The sequence below is a fragment of the Lonchura striata genome, chromosome 14 (assembly GCF_046129695.1).
Source record: "Lonchura striata isolate bLonStr1 chromosome 14, bLonStr1.mat, whole genome shotgun sequence".
NCBI classification, from domain to species: Eukaryota; Metazoa; Chordata; class Aves; order Passeriformes; family Estrildidae; genus Lonchura; species Lonchura striata.
In genome coordinates, this window is record NC_134616.1 from 4,459,526 (window position 1) to 4,483,549 (window position 24,024).

Sequence of the window (24,024 nt, forward strand, 5' to 3'; positions counted from 1 at the left end):
AATTGCTGCACGGTGGGGGGGGATGAGGGGCTGGCAAAGAGCCAGGAATGTCTCTGATAAACTGGGTCATCTCCTCCAAGGATGTTGTTGTTCCACTTGGGAGGTCGGGGATAAGCCGGGTTTAACCCTGCACACAGCACAACTGCTGATTCAATTTGCTTTTATTCCTTCGGGGTGCATAGGCTGGATCCTGCTGGACAGAGCCTCTGCTGCTTTTTAAACTGTGACCAACAGAAGTGGGAAATGCAAAGGATTCAGCCAACAGCCAGCACTGTCAAAGCCAAGCCTTGAATCAGCAAGCTGGGTATCTGAAGAGAGGAAATGAGAATTGCATTCAGAGCTGAGTTAATGATGTAAAAAATAAGAACTGAATTACTGGCTTGCCTTCACCTTTAAGTATTGTCATCAATATGAAGCTTTCCAATATTATCTTTTGATATTTTTCCCTATAATGATGAATGTTATGATATATGTAGGGCTCTGAGGCTTTCCTCTTGGTCCTTCATTTCCTCTGATGATAAATGAGCATGAGAAGGTTATTAACTAAATTGATGGAAGCTTAGTTAACATGTTATCCTTTATTTTCTGACAAAAGTCATTATGTAATTTTTAAGCAGTTTATAATGCAGAAGGCAAACTCGGGTATGATCCATGTTGAGGGGATGATCCTGTAACTGAAGGTAGTTTGTGATTTCCCTAAGAAAGTGCTGATAAGGCTCATGGCACAGTGTGTAACACGAAGGCAGCTAATCTGGAGCTGAGATTTGGACATGCTCAAGTGTCATTTACATCTACTGAGCTTAAGGACTGACACTGATCCCATGATGCTGGTGCAGCAATTGAGAGCAGGGTGTATAAATGATGATCTTTCAGGATCTCTGAGATCCCACAGAGCTGCTCACTTGGCAGAGCACAGTGCTGGCCTTGGCAGAACAAAATGGCCAAAATGAGACAGAGACCCCAAAGTAGAAAATATAAATTATATTAACATAATTATACAGCAGTTGTGAGGTGGAAACCATTGAATTGTGATGTATAGAATAAGATGTTTATTGAAACATTTGCAGTAAGTCATCAGAATTAGCATTTATCCACTAAAATGGAAAAGACCTGACTCTGCTTTTTAAGGAAAATTTTTGAAGGCAGGTGCTTTTGCTAAATTCTGCTTTTTCCATGTAAAGTCCTTGTTTTGAGTAAGTAGAAGCTGAGCAGGCTCTGCACCTTCCTGAGCACCATCTCTTGGGGAGCTCAAGGCAGGATCTGGGTGTCTTTAGTCCAAGGCAGGATCCTCTTGCAGATCACTTTTCCTAATACCCAGGCCTTGCCCTGGGTTCTTTCAGGAGAGGAAGCATTTCTGAATAACTGGAAAACCACGTGGCAAGAAGAAACCTGAGCTTCCTCCACAGCAGCTGGACTTTCTTTGGGTTTTGTTCTAATTTGGCCAATGCAACCACCGGGGTGGGAGAAGACAACCTGAGCCAGGTTCCCCCTTACCTGTGCTGTTACACCTGACACATTCCCTGTGCTCCACGGAATTCCACAGACTCTTCTGAGCTGGAAAGGGACCCTGCAGAGATTGTTGAGTACAACACTCAAGTGAATGGGCTGAAATGAGGGAATTTCACCTGGGAGGGCAAATGTGAATATTCCAGGGGGGTTGAGGCTGTGGATGTTAAATGTGAGGGGTTTTTGTGTGCTGCACTGATCACAGGGAGCTCTGTGAATTACTGCGAGGGCTTGCAGCAGTGTGGGCTCTGCAGGAGCTGCAGGCAGTGTTAGTTACTTATGTTTAAAAACACCCAGTGTCCTTTGGGAGGTGAGGTGGCCCTGAGCAGTCAGGGATGTGAATTTATCTGGTGCATCTTTTTACTGGAATTACTTTAGGAAGACAAAGGTTTGGTGCCCCTCTTTTATGTTCCTACATTGATGAGACTCAAGTGCTTCTAACATTTTGAGAAATAGGTATTTTTTAAGAGAAGAAAATTGCAACAATTACAATATTCTGAAGATTAACAAAAGCTAGAACTGGGAACTGTACAAGATTGGCAAATGGTCCGGGTTCTGTAAAATTACTTTTTATTCCACTTAAAATTATTTCTTTCTAAATTTGAACAGTTAAAGGAGCAAACACAGAATTCAGCTATTGAAATCATGAACCCAGTGGAGTTACTGAAATAATGACACATGTGGCACATGGGCTACAAGTTACCAGTGCACTTTGTGGTTGGTTTTCTGACCTCTGAATAGCAGGAGAAGTGAAAAACATGTGTTGGCGTAATGAAACTGTAGATTTTAGATAAAATTCTATGTGAAAAGGTTTTGATAAAGCTTGGAAGCTTTACTAGGGAAATACTTTCTGCACTCACACCAGTTTAAACAGTGGTAAGATGTTTAGGAATTCTTTTTCGGTGTTACTCCTTTTATCACTGATCCACTATCACATGTTTTAATAAATGTAGACCAAGAGTTTGGGAACGCACATATAAACAGTGGAACCAATTTAAACTCAAGCTCACCACATAAAGTATTCCCTTTAGGAAGTCAGAATCCTTTGAATTATGCATGTGTTGTAGTTTTCAGTAAGATAAAAGAACTTTAAGGGGGGAGGGTGAGAAACTTGAAAAGCCTTTAAGGACTAATTTGCATAAATTGGGTGGAGAGAGTAAACAGCACAAGGGGGAAAAAAGTTATTTTCAGTAAGGCATTATAGAATGAGATAAAACAAATTACTAAAGAAATCAGGTGTAGTAGAAACAAAGCTGAAGTGCCTTAAAATTGTGTTAATGCTGCCACTGCCTTTACAGTGAATCCCAGGGAATTCTGAAGTGCCCTGGATTAAAAAAAAAACCAAACCAAATTCTTAAGGGACTCTTAAAAGAGAAGAAGAGCCATGGATACAGAAGAATGTGTGTGTGACTGTGGGGGAGACCTCTGGACATGAATGCTCAGGATAAGCAGATTTTTTTTCAATCTAACAGTATTTTTTTTTTATCTTGCAGTTACAGGACCGCACACAATTTAGTGACCGAGACTTAGCTACCCTAAAGAAATACTGGGACAATGGCATGACCAGCCTGGGCTCAGTCTGCAGAGAGAAAATTGAAGCTGTGGCTGCAGAATTAAATGTTGACTGTGAAATAGTTCGGGTAAGAAATCCAGAGTCTTCCCTTATCTTGTCGCAGGAGCAAAAATAGGACAGATGAAAGGCTTTAAAAATTTCATGAGGAAGCTTGAAATAGATTTCACATATTACATAATGAATGACCATGTTGGGAAGTGCTCTCCTGCTCTTTCTGCAGTCTATATTTAGTAAAAGCCCTCAGGTCAGGGTCTTATTGATCAGCAGCAGAAGCAGCACTAGGAGCTGTTTGGCATTCTCTTGAGTAAGATTTTAAGTAAAAGTGTTACATTTTTGAGGGAGATCCTAGAAGACTGAAAGGTACTATTTATATTGCTAATAAGATACCAAAAAAGGGCTTTTCCAAATATATAGGGAAAATACTTCTCATTCATGCTTATAGGGAAAATTGTATGAAAGAAAATGCTCCAGAATAGAAAAAAAATATTTTACAAGACTGTCTTGAGGGCAGGTTGAGATGTGATGGAAGAAGTTTGATGGTTGCTGTAGGTGGCTGAGGGAGGCACAGGTGTGCTGAAGGTAACCTGGCTCCCAAGAACCTCTGCACATCATCTCCTCCAGAGGCTGGGCTGTTGTGTGAGTGTGTCCTGGATGAGCAGACACCCAGCAGCACCTCTGGGGTCTCCTTGCTCATCCCAGCCTCAGGAAATGGCACCACTGTTTCCACATAGACAGGAGCCTTCCTTTCCCTCGTGACAGGAGTGACAATTGGGATTATTCCTTTCAGGCTTCATCCTCTTTTTGCACCTGTTTCATAAATTCCTGACACTGCTGCAGAAGCAGGGCTGAGAGCCCTTGTGAAACTCTCCTGTTGTGCAGACCTCTGGCTTGGTGCATCCACATGGTCCCAAAGCTGCTTTAGGGTTGAACACCAATCTGGTTATTTATTTTTGTGGGCACACAGGAATTCCAAAAAACCCAACTGTACTTTTGGAGGCTGAAGAGAATCACTCTTTCCTCTGTATAGAGCAAAGCTGCTCCTTGTTTTCCAAGGACTTCCCTTTGCTCTCTGAAAGGTGAAGCTGTTCCTCCTGAGAGCACCTCCTGGACAGCACAGTGACACCCAGGCTCCCTTGGTTTGTTCCCTTGGGGACATCCTCATTGGCACACAGGGGGTGACACTGTGTGACACTTTCTACCTGCTGGGATATTTCTGTCCTCAGGGCAGAGACCAGGACACCCTGGAAGGCTCTGGCATCACCTGCACCAGAACAGATGACAAATGATCCCATGCACTCACAGACCTTGCTGGAAGTGTTTAAGGAGGATGTATTTTAGGGATAGAACTCTCAGGCTGATTTCCCACATGGCAATTCCAGTCTGCTCTTGCCCTCACCGTTTTGCTGTTCCAGAATGTTCTCTGTTCAGCACAGCACACAGGATGTGGAACCTTCTCTTCCCCATTTAATTTGAGACACTATCAAAACATGTTCATCTTCTCTGACATTCTCAGTATGTTGAATGAAAGATTTTCTGCTTTGAAAAGTCTGTGAAAAGATCTGCCTTTTTTGCTAAAAAAGAGATCAATTCAGTTTTAAATTTTGTTAACGCTGTTTGTTAAAATCACAAGATGATGGGAAAATTTAAAGAATGGCAATACACAGCTTGGAAAAAAAGAGACACAGATCTCAAAGGGCTGCTTGTGTGGGGGTTTTCTTTATTTTTTTCCCCCAAACTGTAGGTAATAGAAAAAAATGATCCAGGTGGTAGTTCTCTGCATACCTGTTGTGTATTCTTCAAAGAGGAAAATCAGCAAGCTGGGAAAGCAAATACCAGCCAACAAAAAAGATTTGCTAAAAATAGTGTTCAGCATGTTATATTTTAGCTTGTTAGAGATGCAGCTTTAAAAGGTTTTTGTTTTTTTTTTTTTTTCCCAAGGCTGGCACAGTATAAAACTGTGTTTAGTAGTTGGGACTGCTGTTAAAATTCCTTCACTTTTTCTCTTTGGTAATCAAGGTGTTATGAACAAAAAGTTTTTTATTCAACTTTCTCAGAAGCCTAGGAAGAGGAACAGGGCAGGTATTTCCCAAATAAGGCCAGAGTGATGTTTAGTGTGTCCTTAAAGAAAATACTAAACATTTTAATGTCTTGGGATACTCATTTGGAACAGAGGCCTCATGGAAAGGATGTGGATTTTGCCATGGCCTGATCATGTTTGCAAACCCAGGAACTGCTGCTCCTGTTTCTGGGGGTGTACATGGTGAGAAGGGGGATGAGAGCCAGCCCATGAACAGTGGGAGTAGCAGTTGGTAAAAAGTGGATTCCTGGCTCTGGGAAGGATTTTTGAGTTCCAGTGGAGAACTTATTTGATGAAATGCAGGGTCTGGGGTACAGGGGCTGCTGAGCAGGAGTTGTAGACAATTCTTGTTACACCATGTTAAACTGAATCTTTTTAGTGTAGGTGTTTCTTCATCAGAGAAGGCAAATTAATGACCAGGTGTACAGATCCACTTGGAGAATTTAGAATATGGATCTTTTTTTTTCTCTCCTTTTAAATTCAATTTTATTATGTAAAATGAACTTAAAGCATCCATCTCCATCCCACCATGGCAGGGTTTGCAGGTTCCCTGGGCTGATTTCATCTCCAAAACTGTTCCCAGTGTGCTCCTCTGCACTCACTGTAAACAACTTTTCCTAAAGCTCTGTTTTACAGCCAAAGGGGACTGAAGAATGATCTGCTCTGAGTTTTATTTTTCCAAGTTCCTTTCTGTCCTCCAAGGGGAGTGCTGTAGATCTGTCACCTTGGCCAGTTCCCTCTGTGCTGTAGGAAATCCTAGAACAGTGGAGATGTTTGGGTCATCGGATGCTTCAGTCCCCTTTTGGAAGTTGCAGAGTAGGAGAACCTGGATCAAAGATCTTATTTTAAATTTGTTGAATAATTTAGGGGGGCAGAGACCTTACAAAGTCACCTAGTCCTGCTCTTTATCTGGAGCAGGATTTTGGAATTGAGCAGGTTTCTCAGGATGTTATTCAGTAAAATGTTTGGTACCTCCAAGGCTGGAGCTACCAAGGCTTCTATGGACATATTGTCCCTCTGCCTCACTGCAAAGCATTATTTTTTCTATTATATTCTCAATTCCAATCAGAACTTTCCTTGCTGCCATGTGTACCTATTGCTTCTTTTGCTGTGCACCTTCCTGTTTCCCATGGAAAGCTGAACCTGGGCACAGGATTTCGGGAAGCAGCCTCAGGAGGGTGCAATACTGGGGAATACTCAGCTCCCTGAACTGCTGGCTGCACCCCTGCTCCTGTAGCTCAGATGTGCTGATTTCACTTGGTTGGGGGCCTGTTGCTTTTGTTATAGTTTCTGATATCATTCATGTTTATTTCTCTTACAAGACTTGGATTGGGAATCGAAGACGGAAATATCGTTTAATGGGGATTGAGGTCCCACCCCCTAGAGGAGGTCCTGCTGATTTCTCTGATCAATCTGAATTTGTTTCTAAATCAGCACTTAATCCAGGAGAGGAAACTGCTACTGAAGTGGGGGATGATAATGATAGGAATGATGAAGTATCAATCTGCTTATCTGAAGGAAGCTCACAAGGTATTTGGAATGCAGTTACTACTGTGCCTATATTTTCAATTTTGTGCAGTGTGCATGCTTTGGATTCTGTTGTACACATTCAAAAACGTCTGACAGAGTCACAAGTGCTCCACCCCGCCTGGGCTGAAGGTACTGTTTGGTCTCTTTCTTCTACCTCTGTGTCTCTGAGTTTTGTTGGGTTTGTTGTACAAATATTGGAGAAACCTTTGGTCATAAGAGCCCAGTTTCTGCCAGATTCATCTGAAATGAAGTCAAGAATTCACATTTTGCTGGTGCAAGTGAGAGTTGGGCAGCCAGTACAGGTGGGGAAGCCTCTCTTCCCAAGGAAGCCAGATTTCAAAAATGCTCTCTGCCAACTGCTCAGTTCTTCCCAGCCACCTGGAATGGCCATTCCATTTGACATCCCATCCCTGGAGGTGCCCAAGGCCAGGCTGGACAGTGCTGGGAGCACTCTGGGACAGTGGAAGGTGTCCCTGTCCTGGCAGGGGGTGGCACTGGGTGAGCTTTAAGGTCCCTGCCATCCCAACCCATGATTCCACACTTCCATCCCTGTGATCCTGAGCCACCCCAAGCACTGGTGGGGCTGGAGCTGCTGCTGGGGCTGAGCAGAGCTGCTGGGACTGTGCATTCCCATTTCTCCTGGCAGGGAGCCCCTCAGCTCAGGCTGGAACAAGGAGCTGCCCAGGCCTCCCGCTGCTGTGTCTGACAGGCAAACACAACCAGCAGATCAAAGCCAGAGGCAGGGCACAGCCCAGGAGCCTTGGAGCTGCACACACAGGGGGTGTCCTCAGTAAACTGCAGGATCTGGAGTGAGAAGTGCCTTCAACTGAATTCCCTCCTCCCTCCCAGGAGCACATGGGATCGATGTCTGCCTGCCCCTCCTGTCCATGAGTCCAGCACATCCCCCACTCACTAATTGCTCCCAGTGCTTCTGCTTAGAGGAGATCAATGCAGCCTTTGCTCTCCAAGCTAAAAGAGAGTCTGACCTCGGGCCTGCTGCTCGGCAGCTCAGTGTGCCAGGCCTGATCCTGTCATTTCCTCAGCACAGTTTAAAGGGAAGAGCCAGGGGAACGGAGGCGGCTGGGAATGAGTTTGGAGAGCTTTGTCATACTCGACTGTAGAGGGAATAAGATGGTGAAGAAATGGGTCAAGTGATTGAAAGCCAAGTGAGATGAGGAATCTCAGAGTCCTTGATTTGCCTGAGGTGTGGAAGGAGCTGATTTAAGTCAGATCTGCTTGAGAGAAAACGGTGACAGGGAAGTCTGAAGTGTCTGTAGCTCAAGTGAGGAATAACTCTGTGTTGGTTGAGCCAGGCTTTCATCAGGCAAGGTGAGGCTGAACACTTGGGTGCATTATTAGTGTCAAAACCTAAGGAGGTGCAAGGAAACAGGATTTTCACAGCATCCACGAATCCCACCTTCATTACTTTGTTCTCCCACTACAATTATTTCTGTTCATTTCTCCAGTTCAAAGGAGGAAGTTTCACTGCTGCAGCTCAGCTGGTTTTGGACTTCAGGAAAATATTTCCCCCAATACTCATGGGTTATGTTCAGTCACAGATAGGGAACTGTTCTAATGTTTGAGAACTTGTAACATTTGGTCCAAATTTATTAAAAAACCAAAAGAACAACAGCAAAAGAAACCACTTTGAAGGACAGACAAAAGCAAATTTTGGTCACTTAATTAGAGTAATTAAAGTTGATGGCTTCTGCTTTTAAAATATAGTGTGTAAATATAAAAGAATAAGCTGTGCTTTAATGCCAAATAGATCATTAATGCTCTCATATAGCCTCACCTTTTTTAATTGTGTGTTAATTGAATCCACAGTGTGAGTGTGTAGGTGGAAGCCATTAGGGCTGTGCTGGTTCTGTGAGCTGAGGATGAATATTTAAGGAGTTGCTGTAGGGAGCTGCTTCCTTCAGCTGTTGAATCCAAGGGGTGACTGCCAGGGTTGCAGAGTTCCTGGTGCCCTGGGATGTCCCTGAGGAGGGACCTCACCCAGTGACCTCCACCCTTCCTTGCTCCCCTTTGATCCTGTGTGCTCCTGGCACGAACTGTCCTATGGAGCTGCCACATGGAGTTCATTTGAAACAATTCCCAATCAAATTTGCTCAGTTTAGAGATTTTTAGCTTAAAATTTGTTTAAAACCCTTAACTGGCTCTCTATGGTTGGCCTAAACATTACCCTGTCTTTGGTAATCCCAGGGAAATCCTGGTTTCCCTGTGTTTGAGTGGAGGTGACAGACCCTGGAATTACCTGAACCTTGCTGCCCATTCCTTCTTTTCCTCTTTATATTTAATATGTATCATAGGTTTATATTTTAATATGCAGAAGCCAAGTAAATATGAGAAACAAACTTCAATTTTAGGAGTAAATAGACTGACCTTTCTTTGGGTTTTGGGTTCTCCTTGGCCTTTAAGGTCAGTGGAATCATCTCGTGCTTTGTGGTTGAAATACCAGGGTAAAATCTCTGCTTTCAAGTGTTTATACATAAAAAAGCACTTCAGGTTCACTGGGGATAAGCATCTGCCATAATCTGATCAGTTTTTGGTTCAAAACCCATCAGTATCTGGAAGGGGGAAGGGGGATTTAGATATGTACCCCAGAATTTCAGGGAATGCAGGATTTTTCATGTAGGAATTAATTTTTATTTTAAAAAACCCTGTCTTCTGCACATCTCTGATGTGAAACTCTTCACCTTTGAATATACCAACCTGAACCTAAAAATGGGAAGGTTTTGGTGCAGAGAATAACTGAGAGTTTTGTTGTTGTTTCAGGTGGCAGTTGGTTTGATGTTGGCCTGAAATGCTTGTGACAGGAGGTCTTTTTAATAAGGCAGATATTCTGTTTATGCTTAGACATTGATACGATGACTTTGCTGTTGGATTTAGCAGCTGTGACATTTAGTGGTAAACACCATTAATGGTCCTTCAGCATAAAATTGGAATGAAATCTGACAAAACCAATTTATTTCTGCAGAAGAGACAAATGAAGCTCTTCAAAATGAAGAAATTGGCCACAAAGACGATGACCAGAATCCAGTTTCCACTGATAATGTGGTATGTTTACCTTGCCTTTTCCACCAATTAATAACTCCTTAATGTTGAGGTTGTTGTCCAGCACTTGTGTTTTTCACTAGGTGACAACTTCAGTTGTGTGTGTTAAAAGACCTTCCTATTTGAGCTTCAAAACTGTACTAAAAGTTCTAAAACACAGCAGGAAAAAACCCTCAAACCTTCAATAGAAATGGCTTGGAGAGATGGTGCCCAAGAGACTCAGCTCCCCAACGTGCCTGAACCCCAGATTTTGTCATTTGAGACAGCAGTGGAACAAACCCAAGGAAGAGTTTCTGCATACTTTTTTCTGAAACACTGTAACAAAACTTTTTTTAAATGCACTTAAAATTGGATTAAAATACATTGTATTTGCATAAGAGATAGGGTTTTCCTATTTGAAATTCTAATCTGTTTCTTCCCCTCCTATCTTAAAAAGTGTGTCTGAGAAGGGGAATGTGAATGTTTGGCAGTTCTGTAGAGACTCTTCCCTCAAGCTGAGTCTGAAACCAAAAATATTTGAGTCCCAGTGTTCCTGAGGGTTTGATGCAGCAGCAGAACTTGGGGACTTCAAAGCTCTGAGCTGTTGTCACTTCAGCTGGGCTGGCAGACACTGGAGCACACCAAATGTTCTTTATCCTCCCTGCCTTCAGCACAAGGCTTGGGAGCTTGGTGACTCTGCCAGGGAGAGCTGGGAATGCCCCTGGAAGGATTTTTCCTCAGTGATTTCAGGGAAATTCCTGGTGTGCAGGCAGGAGGGACCACATGCTGCAGGAAAAACCTGAATTAGCACCTCAGGAATAACCCATGGACATGGATTAGGTCAGTGGTGGCCCTTCCCTACACTGGGTTAACCACCATCCTAAAAAATAGGAAAATATCTTTAACTTATTGTGGAGAGGTTCATAAATGTTCACAACTGTCAAAACAATTAAAAACAGGTAAAAAACTTGGGACATAATTTTGAGTCTTAGTCAGTGTTAATCTTGGCCTTAACACTGCTTTAGGTAGCTTTAGAAACCCAGTATAAAAAGCTCCCCAAATTTTTGTGAATTAGGTGAAAATTTGTGCATTTGGAAGTGTCCTTTGGATCAGCACCCCTACAGCTAAGGGCATTTCCCTTGCACTGTGGCCAGGGAGGGTCAGAGGAGAACTCTTTGATTTCTTTAGGCCAGGAGTAGCTCAGGATTTGCTGTGATGGCTGGTTTATCCAGAGGGACAAATGTCCAGACCCTCCTTTACACCAACAGAGCAGAGCAGATAAATGTGCAACTTCAAGTCAAAAAGCTGGGCCAGGGAGCTCCTCCTCTGTAAACAGCCCAAGTCTCCATGGCAGCAGCTCCCACTGGATTCCTGCTGGATCTCCTGGCTGAGGTGCATGATTGCCATCTAATGGGGCTGCACTGCTCAGAACGGCTCAGGAGCCAGCACAGAGCTCTCCTTCCTCCTTCATCCTTCCTCCTTCATCCTTCACCCTTCCCTTCCTCCTTCCTCCCTCCTGCTCCTTTGGGATGTGGATCCCCATTTGTTTGTCTCCTCTGTATGTTGGAATGGACTGTCTGTTTCTATTTCAGAAAATAGAAATTTTGGATGATGAGGAGAGTGATCTGATCAGCAATTCTGAAGTGGATCAGATGAGTTCTCTTTTGGATTACAAGGTGAGTGATTAGGCCATGTCAGGGACAGTGGGATAATCCCCAGGGAGTTCAGGGGGTGGACCTGTCAGGAATTCAGCAAAAGCCTGTGGGATCCTGAGCTCCTCTTCTGTTTTCCCAGCGTGCACATCATGCCCTCATCCCACCTTTTCCCCTGTTTCAACCCAAATGGGTTGTATTTCTGAGTTTTAGTCAGTGTTAAGCTTGGCCTTAACACTGTGCTTAAGGTATCTTTAGAAACTCAGTATAAAAAGCTCCCCAGATTTTTGTCAATTAGGTAAAACGTCCATATTTATTCATTTGGAAGAGTCCTTTGGATCAGCATCCCCTTGAAAACCCCATTTCTACAGAGCTGCAGCTCCCTCCATGTGTCCCAACAAAGGGATTTATGGAGCCATTCCAGCAGAATTGTTCTTGGAATGCTGCGAGGCTTTTCCTGCAGCGTGGTGGGCACTGAACAGCTGGAAGAAATCCTCTGCTGGAATGGGGGGATCTGAGGAGAAGGCATTCCCCAGGACATGCCTGGGAGTGGTGGCTGTGGGAGGAGGAGAAGCACTTGGATCCTGCCAGCTCCTGCTGAGGGTTGTGTCTGTGCTGCTCTCCCAGGAGTCGCCACAATTCCACCTTTCCTTGGGCTTTTACCTCCATTGCTGATTTTTTTCCCCTTAGAAACCAGGTCTGTTCTCCTGATAATAATCAATAAGCAAAATAATAAACAGATCATCTCTTCAGAACAGAAATTCCTCCTTCCAGCAGTGTTTTCCTGGGAAGGGCAGTGGAGAATGAATCAGAGAGGGAATGACCTTTTCTTAATGTCACCTGTCAGTGCAGTGAGAGGCTTGTTGTGACAGTGCCCTGCAGAGCCAGGGCTTTGTGTGACAGCACTGATTGCTCCCTGAGTTTTCTGCCTAAACCTCAATTCTTCCTGGGCTGGGCAAAATCCAGAGCTAAACAGGCATCTGCTAAGTATCCATAGGGAAGAACTCAGCTGATTTTTTATAGAAGCTTCAAAATTGCAGCCGAAATATTTCTCTCTCATTCCCAGAGCTGTTATCACCTGGAATAGTGTGGTGAGCAGTGCTTTCACTGAAAAAAAGTGAATTTCCTGGGAAAAAAAACCAACAAAAATACAACCATTTCTAAAGGTTTGTTGCAAACCTTTAGAGCATCGTGTAGTCACAGCTTTTCACGTCAGCTAAAGCTGAATTCTAGCTAGTGTGAGCATGCATGTCATGTTTTTTTTCATTATTCTCTCATGAGTTGGTGCTATTAAGCAGAGCCCTTCTGTAAAAATGAGCAATGCCTTTGATCTTGTAACCTAAATAAACAGTTTGATTTTCATGATATTTGCAAAAGTGAATAACCAGAGAAAATTAATTTTAGCTCTGATCAACAGGTTTAGCATTTTGATCCAATAAGTTTGGAAGAGAAGAGAAAAATGGAAATACTTACCAAATCTGAATTTTTAATTAAGAGATTAGCAAGTATTGATTGGGAAAATGCCTTTTTAACCAAAGCACACAAATTATTGATATTTCTTCACTTTGTAATATATTACATCCGGTTCCAGCCCCATTAATCCACTCTGTGGAGGTTGGAACTAAATGATCTTTAAGATCCCTTCCAAACTGTTCTGTCACTCTGTGATATTCCTGCTTATTCTGTAAGCCAGGGGATCCTGAGGAGCTTGGTGAGCTGACAGTTGATCCACATCAAGACCAGCTGCACTGGAGGATGTTATCTTTTAATTTGTGGTAGCTTTGAGGAATTTTCAAGTAATTTCCCGTTTTTTGTGTCAAGCCTTCTGCTGCAATAATGGAATTTATTCGCTGTCGCTTCTCTCGGCCCCTGATCACTTCTAGGAAGAGATCTGGGCTTTGGTTGTCATTGTCACTAAAAATAGTTTGGTTTTAACCCAGGGGTGTTCAGGTGTGGTTATTCCAGTGCTTTGTCCTGTCCCCATCCCTGCAAGGATTTAACAGACACGTGGATGTGGCACTTGGGGACATGGTCAGTGCTGGGGAATGGTTAGGCTCAGCCTTAGGGGACTTTTCCAGCCTAAAGGATTCCATGGTTCTGAGATCATTCCCAGAGCTCTCTGTTCCCCCACAGAATGAAGAAGTCAGGTTCATCGAGAGCCAGCTGGAGAGCCACAAACAGAAATATTTTGAACTGCAGATGTTTACCCGGAGTTTGATACTTGCAATTAAATCAGATGATAAGGAACAGCAGCAGGTAAATCCTGGAGCAGGTTTAATACCTGTTTGTCCTTTTGTGTTGCATCCCTCCCTTGGGTTTACTCCAGAGGCTCAAATTATGATCTCAAATAATTTTCTCACTCTTTGTTTAAATCACTGCTTGCCGGAGCTCACCCTAGGTCAGGGGTGGCTCCGTGTGGTGGAAAAATTACTCCTCCCACCTTTGCTTTCAAAGAAAGGCTCAGTAGTCTTCTGTTGTTTGGTCTCAAGGCAGTTTATTGCAAGTTATCTAAAAGATTTTCTCCTGGGGCTGCTGTGGTTTGCTCACAGCTCAGGCAGAGGCACACACACACCCTGACATCCTCTCTGACCCCGACTGCTTCTTCTCTCCCACCCAGGGCTGCTGCTCTCTTTTATATGGTACATTATGTGTGACACGGTTACAGTTTTTCCCCAGTGCCTATTACCTATATTAAATGGTGATTTTCTATCTTTTATATGGTACATTACATGTTACATGGTTACAGTTTTCCCCAATGCCTATTACCTATATTAAATGGTGCTTTTCTACCCTAAACCAATCTGTGAGTGCCAACATCACCAAGAACGTGGAGGTAAGGAAGGAGAAAGAGGGAGGACAGGGCAGGCCCAAATCCCTGTTAAATCCATCTTAAAACCTCTGACCCCCATGTACAAAACCAAAACCCCCTGTACAGCACTCAAAAATTCTTCCCTCTACTTTGTGACTACTTCTACTATAATATCAAAACTTTTGTGACTTCTTGTTCTTTCTGCAAGGTTGGTAAATCGTTCCATGCTTCAAACCCAAAATCACAGGTGTTTGCAGCTGCCTGCCAGGGTCTCAAATGCTTCTGACCTGGGCCTGGAACATCCAAAAATGTCTGAGGGACATTTTGAGTTCCGACAACTGCTGACATCAAAAACCACACCTAGCAGTGTATATACCATATATTAGGTATGTTTTTCCTTTGTAGGCTCTGCTTTCAGACTTACCTCCTGAACTTGAAGAGATGGATTTCAACCACACCTCCCCGGAGCTCGACGATACCTCATTCAGCCTCTCGTCGCTGTCGGAGAAGAACGCCTCAGACAGTTTGTGATCCCTGTTCTGCAGGATCACAGACTCAGACAGTTTGTGATCCCTGTTCTGCAGAATCACAGACTCAGACAGTTTGTGATCCCTGTTCTGCAGGAGACAGAGCACAAACCCCACGGGAGGTGCAGGGCTCAGGGGACAGAGAGAGGCTTTTGCTCTGCAGAGTTCTCAGCCTGTGCTGGAGGGCAGCTCTGGCTCCTCACAGATTTTGTCCAGCAATTGGCAGCGCTGGGTTTGGAAAATCAAAGAACTGGGTGAGGGAAGGGTTCACTGGGAGCAGCTTGGCCTTGGGTAGGATTAACTTTGACTCTCCAGAACAATTCTGTAGCAAAGTCTTTTTGAGCAGGGATGGAAGAATGGGAAACACATGCAGTGAATTCTCCAGCTCCACGTGCTCCCCAGGCCTGTTTATTATATTTTTCCCCATTTTTACTCAGGTAGGTGGACTAAAAATTTGGGATCCAAATAGAATAATGGGCTTTCTCTGAGTTGTGCTTGAAAACCTGAAATTAAATGAAGTGTTTTTCGTTTTCTGATTTGAGATTGTTAAATCTTCCATTTTTCTGACCAAAATAGCTGAAAAACCTTGAAAGGCTAACTGAAAAAATTGAATTATCATGAATAAATTATTAATGCAAAGAAGCAGTGATAAGTGTTGGAAGAAATTAGGTGGAAATGGGAACCCTGATAGCTGCAGGACACAATTTCCTAATACAGTAGTAATGGGATTGGATGTTTACACTCTTTAGAGTTTAATGATTGTAGTCTCAGTTTTTATTTGTCAATGCCTGAATACTAAAGTACTGCTTATTATTTTAATTCTTGGGTTTATGTTTTTCCACAAACTTTGCTCCAGTTTACCAAGCCAGTCAGAATTCCACAGCTGTCATTGCATCCTGAAAGGTTTTCCAGTGTTGGAAGTGTGCTTTGCAGATCTGCTTTGAAGCTCTGCCTGGTGCATTTTTTGGCAAGTGCCATTTCTAAACTGTGATCTGGATTGCAGGCAGGGTCTGAACTGAATTTCTTCTTTCCCAGAGCTGTTGGCACTGAGTCCCTCCCTCCTGTGGTGGAATGGCTGTGCAGAGATGCTCAGGTGGATTCAGTGGGGTGTGTTGGAGTCCAGGGAGTGCCTGGCCATGGCAGTGGTGCTGTGGTTGAGTGACAGGGTGGTGACCAGTCCAAGGCAGGTCTCAGTCCTGGAGCTCTTCTCCTCCAGGATGGTTCTGTGGGATGCTCCTTGTCCCTGCCCATGGCATTGATGCTCCAATTCTAACCTGGATTTCCCTCAGCAAGTATTTTTCACACAGATACTTCAATCTGGTAAAAAACCTGATCTTCCCATTTTATGCCAAATAATAATTGACTCTGGGGAGTCTTTGTTCATGCAGTAAGTTACCCCCTTAATTTCAGTGGGAGGTCCAAGGTGTAGCTCAGAAAATCCGGAGTGGTGGGGAAATAACACCTTTTTTTTCCTTTAATACTGGGATTAGACTCAGGTTTTAGGGTTTTCTCAGTCTGATCAGTTCCTCCCTAATCACTTGTACAGCTCTTTTTGTTTAGTATCAGTAGTGAGCTCTGTTCTTTCAGGTCTTTAGTCTCTCCTCTCCTTGGGCATGAGGAGCTTTTAGCAATACTGTAAAATGCCAGCTGCAGAAAGGGCAGGAATGGTTTTAAAAGGTATTCTGGAAAACCAAAAGTCTCTCAGTTCTGCCACCTGTACAGTTCTGTAAGTTCCCAGCAGAGCTACCCTTCCACAGGGAAAGCCCAGAGTTCCAGGCTGCTGGGCCTGTGTGTGAGCTGAGGCATTAAAACTCTGAGTGGAAATGAGGTTTGTGAGCAGAGCTCACAGTGCTGTCCTTCACAGGGAGGACAGAGCTGAGCTGGAATTCTCAGAAAAACTATTTATAAAGGGTTTTCTATGCCAGGCCGACAATGGTTTCTATTGCTGTTCTCTTTAGACAGGAAATTTGTGCCACTGACAATGAAACCTCTTGTTTTCTGTGAAATTACAAAAAACAGTGCTGGGATTTGCCACTATTTGGACCCTGTTTTCCTGCTTCTTCCACTTGAATTCTCATGAGAGAGGGCAGGATACTCTTAACAGGAGTTCTCAATTTCATGGTCAATTAAATCATCTGCCTTCCTGCAAGAAAAACTTCCATTGATGATTCCTATTTTGCTGTCTTGCTGCTATTTCATACCCAAACAAATCGAAGGAATGAATTTTGAATGAACTGTTTGCTGGATACAAGCAATGATGTCAGTCCCTGTTCTCCAGGAGGCTGGAATCCTCTTGGATGTGCAGCTGAGATGAGCTGGGCAAGGCCCACCCCATCCCTGGGGATGTTCTGTGGTCCCTTCTCCTGTGAGGAGACAAAACACAGCCTGGGATACTTGACAACACTCCAGGATAGTCAGGGAAAAAAGAGGATAAATTCTATCCCTGAATAACAAAATCTGGGGAGAAAGATGCTGCACAGCTCCATGGCTGGTTTTTTTCAGTGTCAGTGTGTATTTCCAACAAAAATCGAGCTGTTACCATTAGTGGTGGTTAAATGTTGGTGGAGAGCAGTGGGGTGGCTCTGGGGTGGGTTTAGGTTCAGGATGTTTCCCCTGTCTGTAGGACAGTAACAAACACCTGCAGCAAGTGCAGTTCATCATTCCATAACCTTCCATAGGAGATGAAGCTCATGCTGTTATTTTCAGGGTGACAGAAATCAGCCCCCTCTCTGCCCCAGTGAGTGACTGTAATGTGAATTATCACTGCAGCAGAAGGGCCTCGTGCTGGTGTTTTTGTCACCTTCCTGTGGCCACGTAGCAATGTTTGACCATCCTGCACAGTGTCTCATTTATTTTGTCCATGAACAGTGACTTCCCTGGCATTGTTCATTCCTAAAGCATCCATGGGAGCATCAGTGATGTCTTTCTGAAGAAACCCAGGTGGGAAAGTAGCCCAGAACAGACACTTTACCCAGAGGCAGGACAGGCTCTCCCTGGGGAGCTGCTTTTGATGCTGCAAGGTTGAAACCCTATTTCCTGGAGCTCTGCCTGCTTCCCTTTCCCTGCAGGTGATGCTTCAGTCACATCCATAGATCTGACAGGAGTGACAGTAGCAGGAAATACTCCAATAAAATAATAAATACTCCAGAAGGTGAATTTGGAGCAGGTTTAAAGATACCTGAACAGATGAACCATACAAGGTTTCTGGAGTGCCCTGGAGGCAGCTCTGCACTTTAATCTCTCCAAGTATTTTTTTTTCACTAAGGCAATAAAAAATGTGAAATGAGGAGTTTGGGGCTTTGCAGCCCTGTGAGTGAGGAAAAGAATGTCCTGGTTCTGTCCTCACCTAGAACTGGGCAGTAGCTGTAGAGAGCCTGCTCCCCAGGGGGAGAAGCTGTGTGTGCTGCTGGGCTCAGACTGGTGAGTGCTGGAACAAACCAGCAGCATCCTGGACCTCCTGGCTTGGGAATGGGAATCCCTGCTCCAGATGGATCTGCCCTCCCCCGAGGGACCTCCTGCCCTGCTGTGTCCCTGGCACTGAGCACAGAGTCCTGCACAGCACTGACCCTGCTGGCTCTGCTCTCAGGCTGTGAGGAGGGACAGGAATGTGTCCAGAAAAAGGGAATAGCACAGAATTCCTGCCACAGGAGCAGTGCCAGCCCAAAGCTTGATGTCCAACTGCAGCCCCTGCCCAGCTCCCCCAGCCCAGGGGCTGAGGGCTGGAACCTGGCCAGACTCTGCTTTTCTGCCCCAAATCTGAGCAAAGTTAGGGGTGGTCAGTGAGCAGACTCCACCTGGCTGCAGAGAACACGAGTGCTGGATTGTGCTGGTGGATTCCTTTCATCAAGAATGTTTTACCACATTGACCAAATGTGAAATCTGAAAAGTTTTGGGGAGAAAAAAAGCAGTCAAAGCAGCACTACAAAATGGGTGTTTTCCATGGAAGAACAGGAGTTTAGAGTATTTATTGCTCTGAAAACCAGCAGCTGCTTTGGTCAGAAGGCAACAGAAACAGGGCAGAGCCTTGGGCTTGTGGGGGTTCTTTTCCCACAAAGGAGCAAATCCTCCTGGCTGAAGGAGGTGTTTGAGGATGTTCCTGGAAGGAAAACAGTTCAGGTCAGTGCTTTGGCTCTGGAACATATTCCCATGTTAATGAACTAAGTCACTAACTCTTTTCCAGCTCTGTTTTACATTTTACACAACGCTACCTCTGAAATGTGACACCCCTTAAACCCACGCAGAAAATGTGAACTTAGGAATTTTTTTTTAACCTTTTATAGGCAATAAATTATTCCCAACATGCATCCCTCAGTTTGTGTTTGGTTTTTGCTCAGTGTGAGCCATCACTTTGCTTTTATTTTAATGCTATTTTTCTGTATTTGTGTTCATCACAATCCACGGAGAAGGAAATAATGGAATAATGGGAGAAAAGCTTAGCATATGTTAATGGGAGAAAATATTTATGTTAAAGCTGAAAAATGGTGGGGTGGCTCTGCTGGTTTTGGTGCAGTTACTGTGAGAAATGGGTGTTGTCCTTAATTCTGGTATTAATGATTGTTGGAACACTGCTCAGTGCATCAGATGTCTCAGTCTGAGAGAGCAGTCAGTGATCTCAGCACTGTGAGGAAAAGGGTTTTACACTTTCTGAGACATCACAGTTCATAAATACCTCCACAGATTTTTGTTTCAGTTGTTTCCTTTTCCCCTCCTAACTTTATAGAGACCTTGTAGAAAGAATTTTGAAGTGTTAAAATGGGTCAGTAAGAAAGTGAGGTCAAATGTAGATTTAGACCACATTTGTTTTCAAGTTTCATCTGAAAAGGGGTCCTTGAATTTCCCCTGTCACATTTCTCTCCCTGGAGCACAGGGGGAGGGTGGCAGGATGCACGAGGGGATGAGGCACAAGGAGGCAGAAATGAAGGTTCTGGGCTTTAGTCAAGAAAATTTCAATAAACTAAAAGGTTCCTGTGCTGTGGAAAACAAGAGCTTTTCCTTTATCTGCAGATTTTGTGAAATACAGTTCAAAAAGTCATTGGCAAATCCACTCAGTTGTGCTGGGGGAAAATTGTCTTCTCCAGTAGGAATTTTATAATTTCTGGGGTTATTTCTGGAATTACTGTGTGTGTGTGAACACACACAGATGCAGATTTATAATGTGCACAGATACACTGAACTTGATCACAGTAGCTCTACAAAATTATTTTAACTTGAAATGTTAATGGAATTCTTCTCAAATATATTTCATTTGCTCTTATTTTTGTGTCTTGCTGCATATTAATTGCATAGTTCTGAAAATTAGTCAAATACATCCATACAAAGATGGTTTATGTCCTTGCAACTGGTAACTTTTAGGCTTGGAAATTTATGAAAATGCCCATAATAATGATATTTCTAAGTGATCTTGGCAGATAAACCAACTGCTGTATTTATGAAGAGATAATGAATCTTCTACTGTGATAATTTCTGCTTTATTTTCACTGTAGGAATCAGTTTAATTTTAAAAAATATTCTGAAAATTTAAATATTACCGTATAACTTGGATGTTTTCCTTTGCCTGCAAAACAGGATAATGGATGATTTTAAATCTTTTATCATTTCCTTTTGGGCCAATTCCTTACGCTTTGTAACCTGAGCATATTCCTAAGTTTCTGTGTGAAAATCACTATTTATATTTCGCTTTTATGATTTGTATCAGTACGTGTAGCAAAGAAACTACTACAAACCTTCAACTGAAGTACCTCCACTATGGTCCAGGACACCTGATCTGGGCATTTGGAGTGCCAGATGCCCAGAGGAACAGTCCAGACGTTTGTATTGAGTTGGTTTTCTGTGTATATAAAGGGTATTTATAATCTTGTATTAACAGAGTCATCATTGGAAATGCTGATTTCCTGCTTTAGAAGCCTGCTCAGCTATTTTTATATAAAACGTTGGTCTTCGCCTTAATTTTTTTTTTGGCGAAAAGTTGTGCCATAGATATTTTAACTTATCCACAGATCCTTTACAGAGTTTGCTTTGACTTCTCTTAATTAATTATTTTTTCCTCAAATTGTCCTAGTTTGGTTTCTCTTCCAAATGCATCTCAAGGTTGGTTTGCTTTCTTAATTTTTTTTTTTTTTTTTTTTTTTTTTTTTTGGAAGTTTTGGAAGATCCTTCATCTGCATGCTTTGGTAGCTCAAATTTTTCCTCTATAGTTTATTGTTTATAGTTTAGAAGAACCTTTTATTGAAACCCCCCAAAGTAATGTTTGTACAAATGTATTTAGGTTGGCCCAGATGGTCAGAGAAAAGGGCTATTTAGCATTGGTAAATTTGTCTACTGACTCAAGGATATTTTTCTACGTCTGTCAAGTTTGGGACTATGGAGAAATGAAATAAAGGTGAACTAACTCCTTTTCCTATATGAACTTCTCAGTTTCTGTCTTTATTAATGGCCTTGTAAATGTTCAGTTCTGTTCAGAGCAACAAGAATTAAATCCACATCAGGGCTCAGCCCTAATTCTTCAGTTCCCACCGTATAAATTAATTTATTATTTACGGAGTGGCTTTTTAGAATTGGAGTTTATAGAGACCTTGGAGCCCTCTCCCAGGAGCAGAGAAATGTCCCTTCCCACAGCGGGGTTTGAAATGTCCCTTCCTAAATCATAGTTTGAAATGTCCCTTCCCAAATTGGGGTTTGAAATGTCCCTTCCCAAATTGGCGTTTGAAATGTCCCTTTCCAAAGTGGAGTTTGGAATGTCCCTTCCCAAACTGGGGTTTGAAATGTCCCTTCCCAAATCAGAGTTTGAAATGTCCCTTCCCAAATTGGGGTTTGAAATGTCCCTTCCCAAACTGGGGTTTGAAATGTCCCTTCCCAAATCAGAGTTTGAAATGTCCCTTCCCAAACTGGGGTTTGAAATGTCCCTTCCCAAATCAGAGTTTGAAATGTCCCTTCCCAAATCGGGGTTTGAAATGTCCCTTCCCAAATCGGGGTTTGAAATGTCCCTTTCCAAAGTGGATTTTGAAGTGTCCCTTCCCACAGTGGAGTTTGGAATGTCCCTTCCGAAGTCGGGGTTTGGAATGTCCCTTCCCAAGTCGGGGTCTGTCCCGGGGGCGCTGCGTGCCCAGCACTGACCCCGCTCGGTCCCCGGGAGCTCCGGGGTTCTTCTGAGTCTGGTTTTGAGCCCAGTGAGAGCTCCCTGTGCTCTTTTCAGCCCATCCCTTGACATTCCCTAAGGGAAAAACCTCCAGAGATGAATCCTCTGACCGGCGCCCCAATCCACGTGGATGGAAACGGGAAATTCCTTGGAGCTGGTGCTGGTTGGGGGCTGGAAGGGGCACCCGGCTGTGCTGGGGGACGGGAGTGAAAATTCCAGCCCAGGAGCGGTGGAAAAGGGCCCGAAGGGACCCGCGGAAAAGGGTTTGGTGCGGGCAGGGATACGGGAGCGGGGTGCAGCCGGATCCCGCAATTCCCACATCCCGCAATTCCTGCATCCCACAGCTCCCGGATCCTGCAATTCTAGATCTTGCAACTCCCGCAATTCCCGGTTCCCGCAATTCCTGCATACCACAGCTCCCGGATCCTGCAATTCTAGATCCCGCAATTCCCACATCCCGCAATTCCTGCATCCCACAGCTCCCGGATCCTGCAATTCTAGATCTTGCAACTCCCGCAATTCCCGGTTCCCGCAATTCCCTCATCCCGCAGCTCCCGCATCCCACAGCTCCCGGATCCTGCAATTCTAGATCCTGCAATTCCCGCAATTCCCGCATCCCGCAATTCCTGCATACCACAGCTCCCGGATCCTGCAATTCTAGATCCTGCAATTCCCGCAATTCCCGCATCCCGCAATTCCTGCATACCACAGCTCCCGGATCCTGCAATTCTAGATCTTGCAATTCCCGCAATTCCCGCATCCCGCAATTCCCGCATCCCGCAGCTCCTGGATCCTGCAATTCCAGATCCTGCAATTCCAGATCCCGCAATTCCCGGACCCCGCAGCTCCCGGGTCCCACGGGCACACGCGCCCCCGGCTCCCCTCCCGCGCTGCACCATCCTGATTAATTAATAATTAATTAAACTCCCGACGCCCCGGAGTCCCCCAGACTCCGAGCTCAGCCCAGCTTCGGAATCGCGGCTGCAGAGAGGGAGGGTAAAACCAGCGAGAGCGTGGATGGAGAGGAGGTCAATCTGCACGACCCCAAAGATTTATTAACAAATGTTCCTGGGAGCCCGAACTCGGGTGTTTTGGGAAAAAAAACAAGTCGGGTTTTTGGGAAAAAGCCGAGTCGTGTGGAGCTGCAGCTCCATTGCCACCTGGTGGCAAAAAAACCCGGGAATTGGAGAAAAATGCCTTGAACTGTCCCCGTACTTCATACTTCAGGACGACCAACTATTTTTGTCTCAATGAAGAATCAAGTATTAAAATAAATCTGGCATTTAGTAAAGAGGAGGAGGCTGAGATCAGACTGAAGGTGCAGCCATAAACCAGGAGCACTTTCCAGTTTAATTTCCACACATGGATTTAGGAGCACCAAGGCTGCTCCATGGGATGAGGTGATGTGTGGCCAGCAGGGACAGCTGGGGTGGCCACTCCAGCTCCATGTTCCTGCTGCAAGGAGTAAGGAAAAGGGCCATGGGAGGAGAAAAACTGGGGAAAAAAAAGGTGTTTTCTGGTTATTTGCGTGCAGTTGTTATTTCAGTGGGGAGGAAAGGGCAAGAAATGTGAATTTTTATAGATTTTACCTACTATTTGTTCTTGCTCTTTGGTTATATCTTCCTGGAAGTCTGGAATAATCTTGGACCGTGTAGAATTTTTTTCACAAGAAAAAGCTCATTTGACTTTTGTTGAAAGAACAATTCTGCCCAGCCTCATTCTTCCCTGGCAATCTCCTCTTTTCTGTTGAATGTGAAATTTTCAATTAAAAGCCCTTTACCTCTTTCTTCTGAAGGTTTTGGGCTCCGTCAGAATTCAGGGGATTTGAAGTGAATTTGAAGGAGTCACCCAGCAGGTCCCACCCCCTCAAGGATGGGCAGGAGAGCCAATTTGGGAAGGCCAAATCCTTGGAATGGCACCTGGGAAAAGACACCCCATCAGTCAATGACCATGGGTTAATGAACCTGAATTTAATGTTCTGCTAATCATTTTACAGTTGCAAACCCATTGCAACCAAACCCCCCCAGGCCATCGTTCCCATAATAGTAATAAATGGCTCACTGTGATCCAAACTATAAACAGACTTCATGAATTCTGCCAGAAATTGAATATTGAATTATTTCTCTGTGCCCACATGTCTTTCCTGGTTTGCTTAATTCTGCCAAATATTTAGCTCAGC

The 24,024-nt window shown here is 44.0% G+C and overlaps 1 protein-coding gene across 1 annotated transcript in view; it reads left to right on the forward strand.

Moving 5' to 3' along the window:
- The window catches only part of HDX (highly divergent homeobox), a 39,416-nt gene extending 18,304 nt beyond the window's left edge, over window positions 1-21,112 (forward strand). Inside the window, exons 6-11 of the mRNA XM_077786482.1 lie at window positions 3,000-3,146; window positions 6,479-6,686; window positions 9,667-9,746; window positions 11,315-11,398; window positions 13,508-13,630; window positions 14,589-21,112. Of these exons, the coding sequence (XP_077642608.1) occupies window positions 3,000-3,146; window positions 6,479-6,686; window positions 9,667-9,746; window positions 11,315-11,398; window positions 13,508-13,630; window positions 14,589-14,714 (768 nt within the window). The 3' untranslated portion in view covers window positions 14,715-21,112. The remainder of the gene's footprint in view (window positions 1-2,999; window positions 3,147-6,478; window positions 6,687-9,666; window positions 9,747-11,314; window positions 11,399-13,507; window positions 13,631-14,588) is intronic.
- Window positions 21,113-24,024: the final 2,912 nt, after the last annotated feature.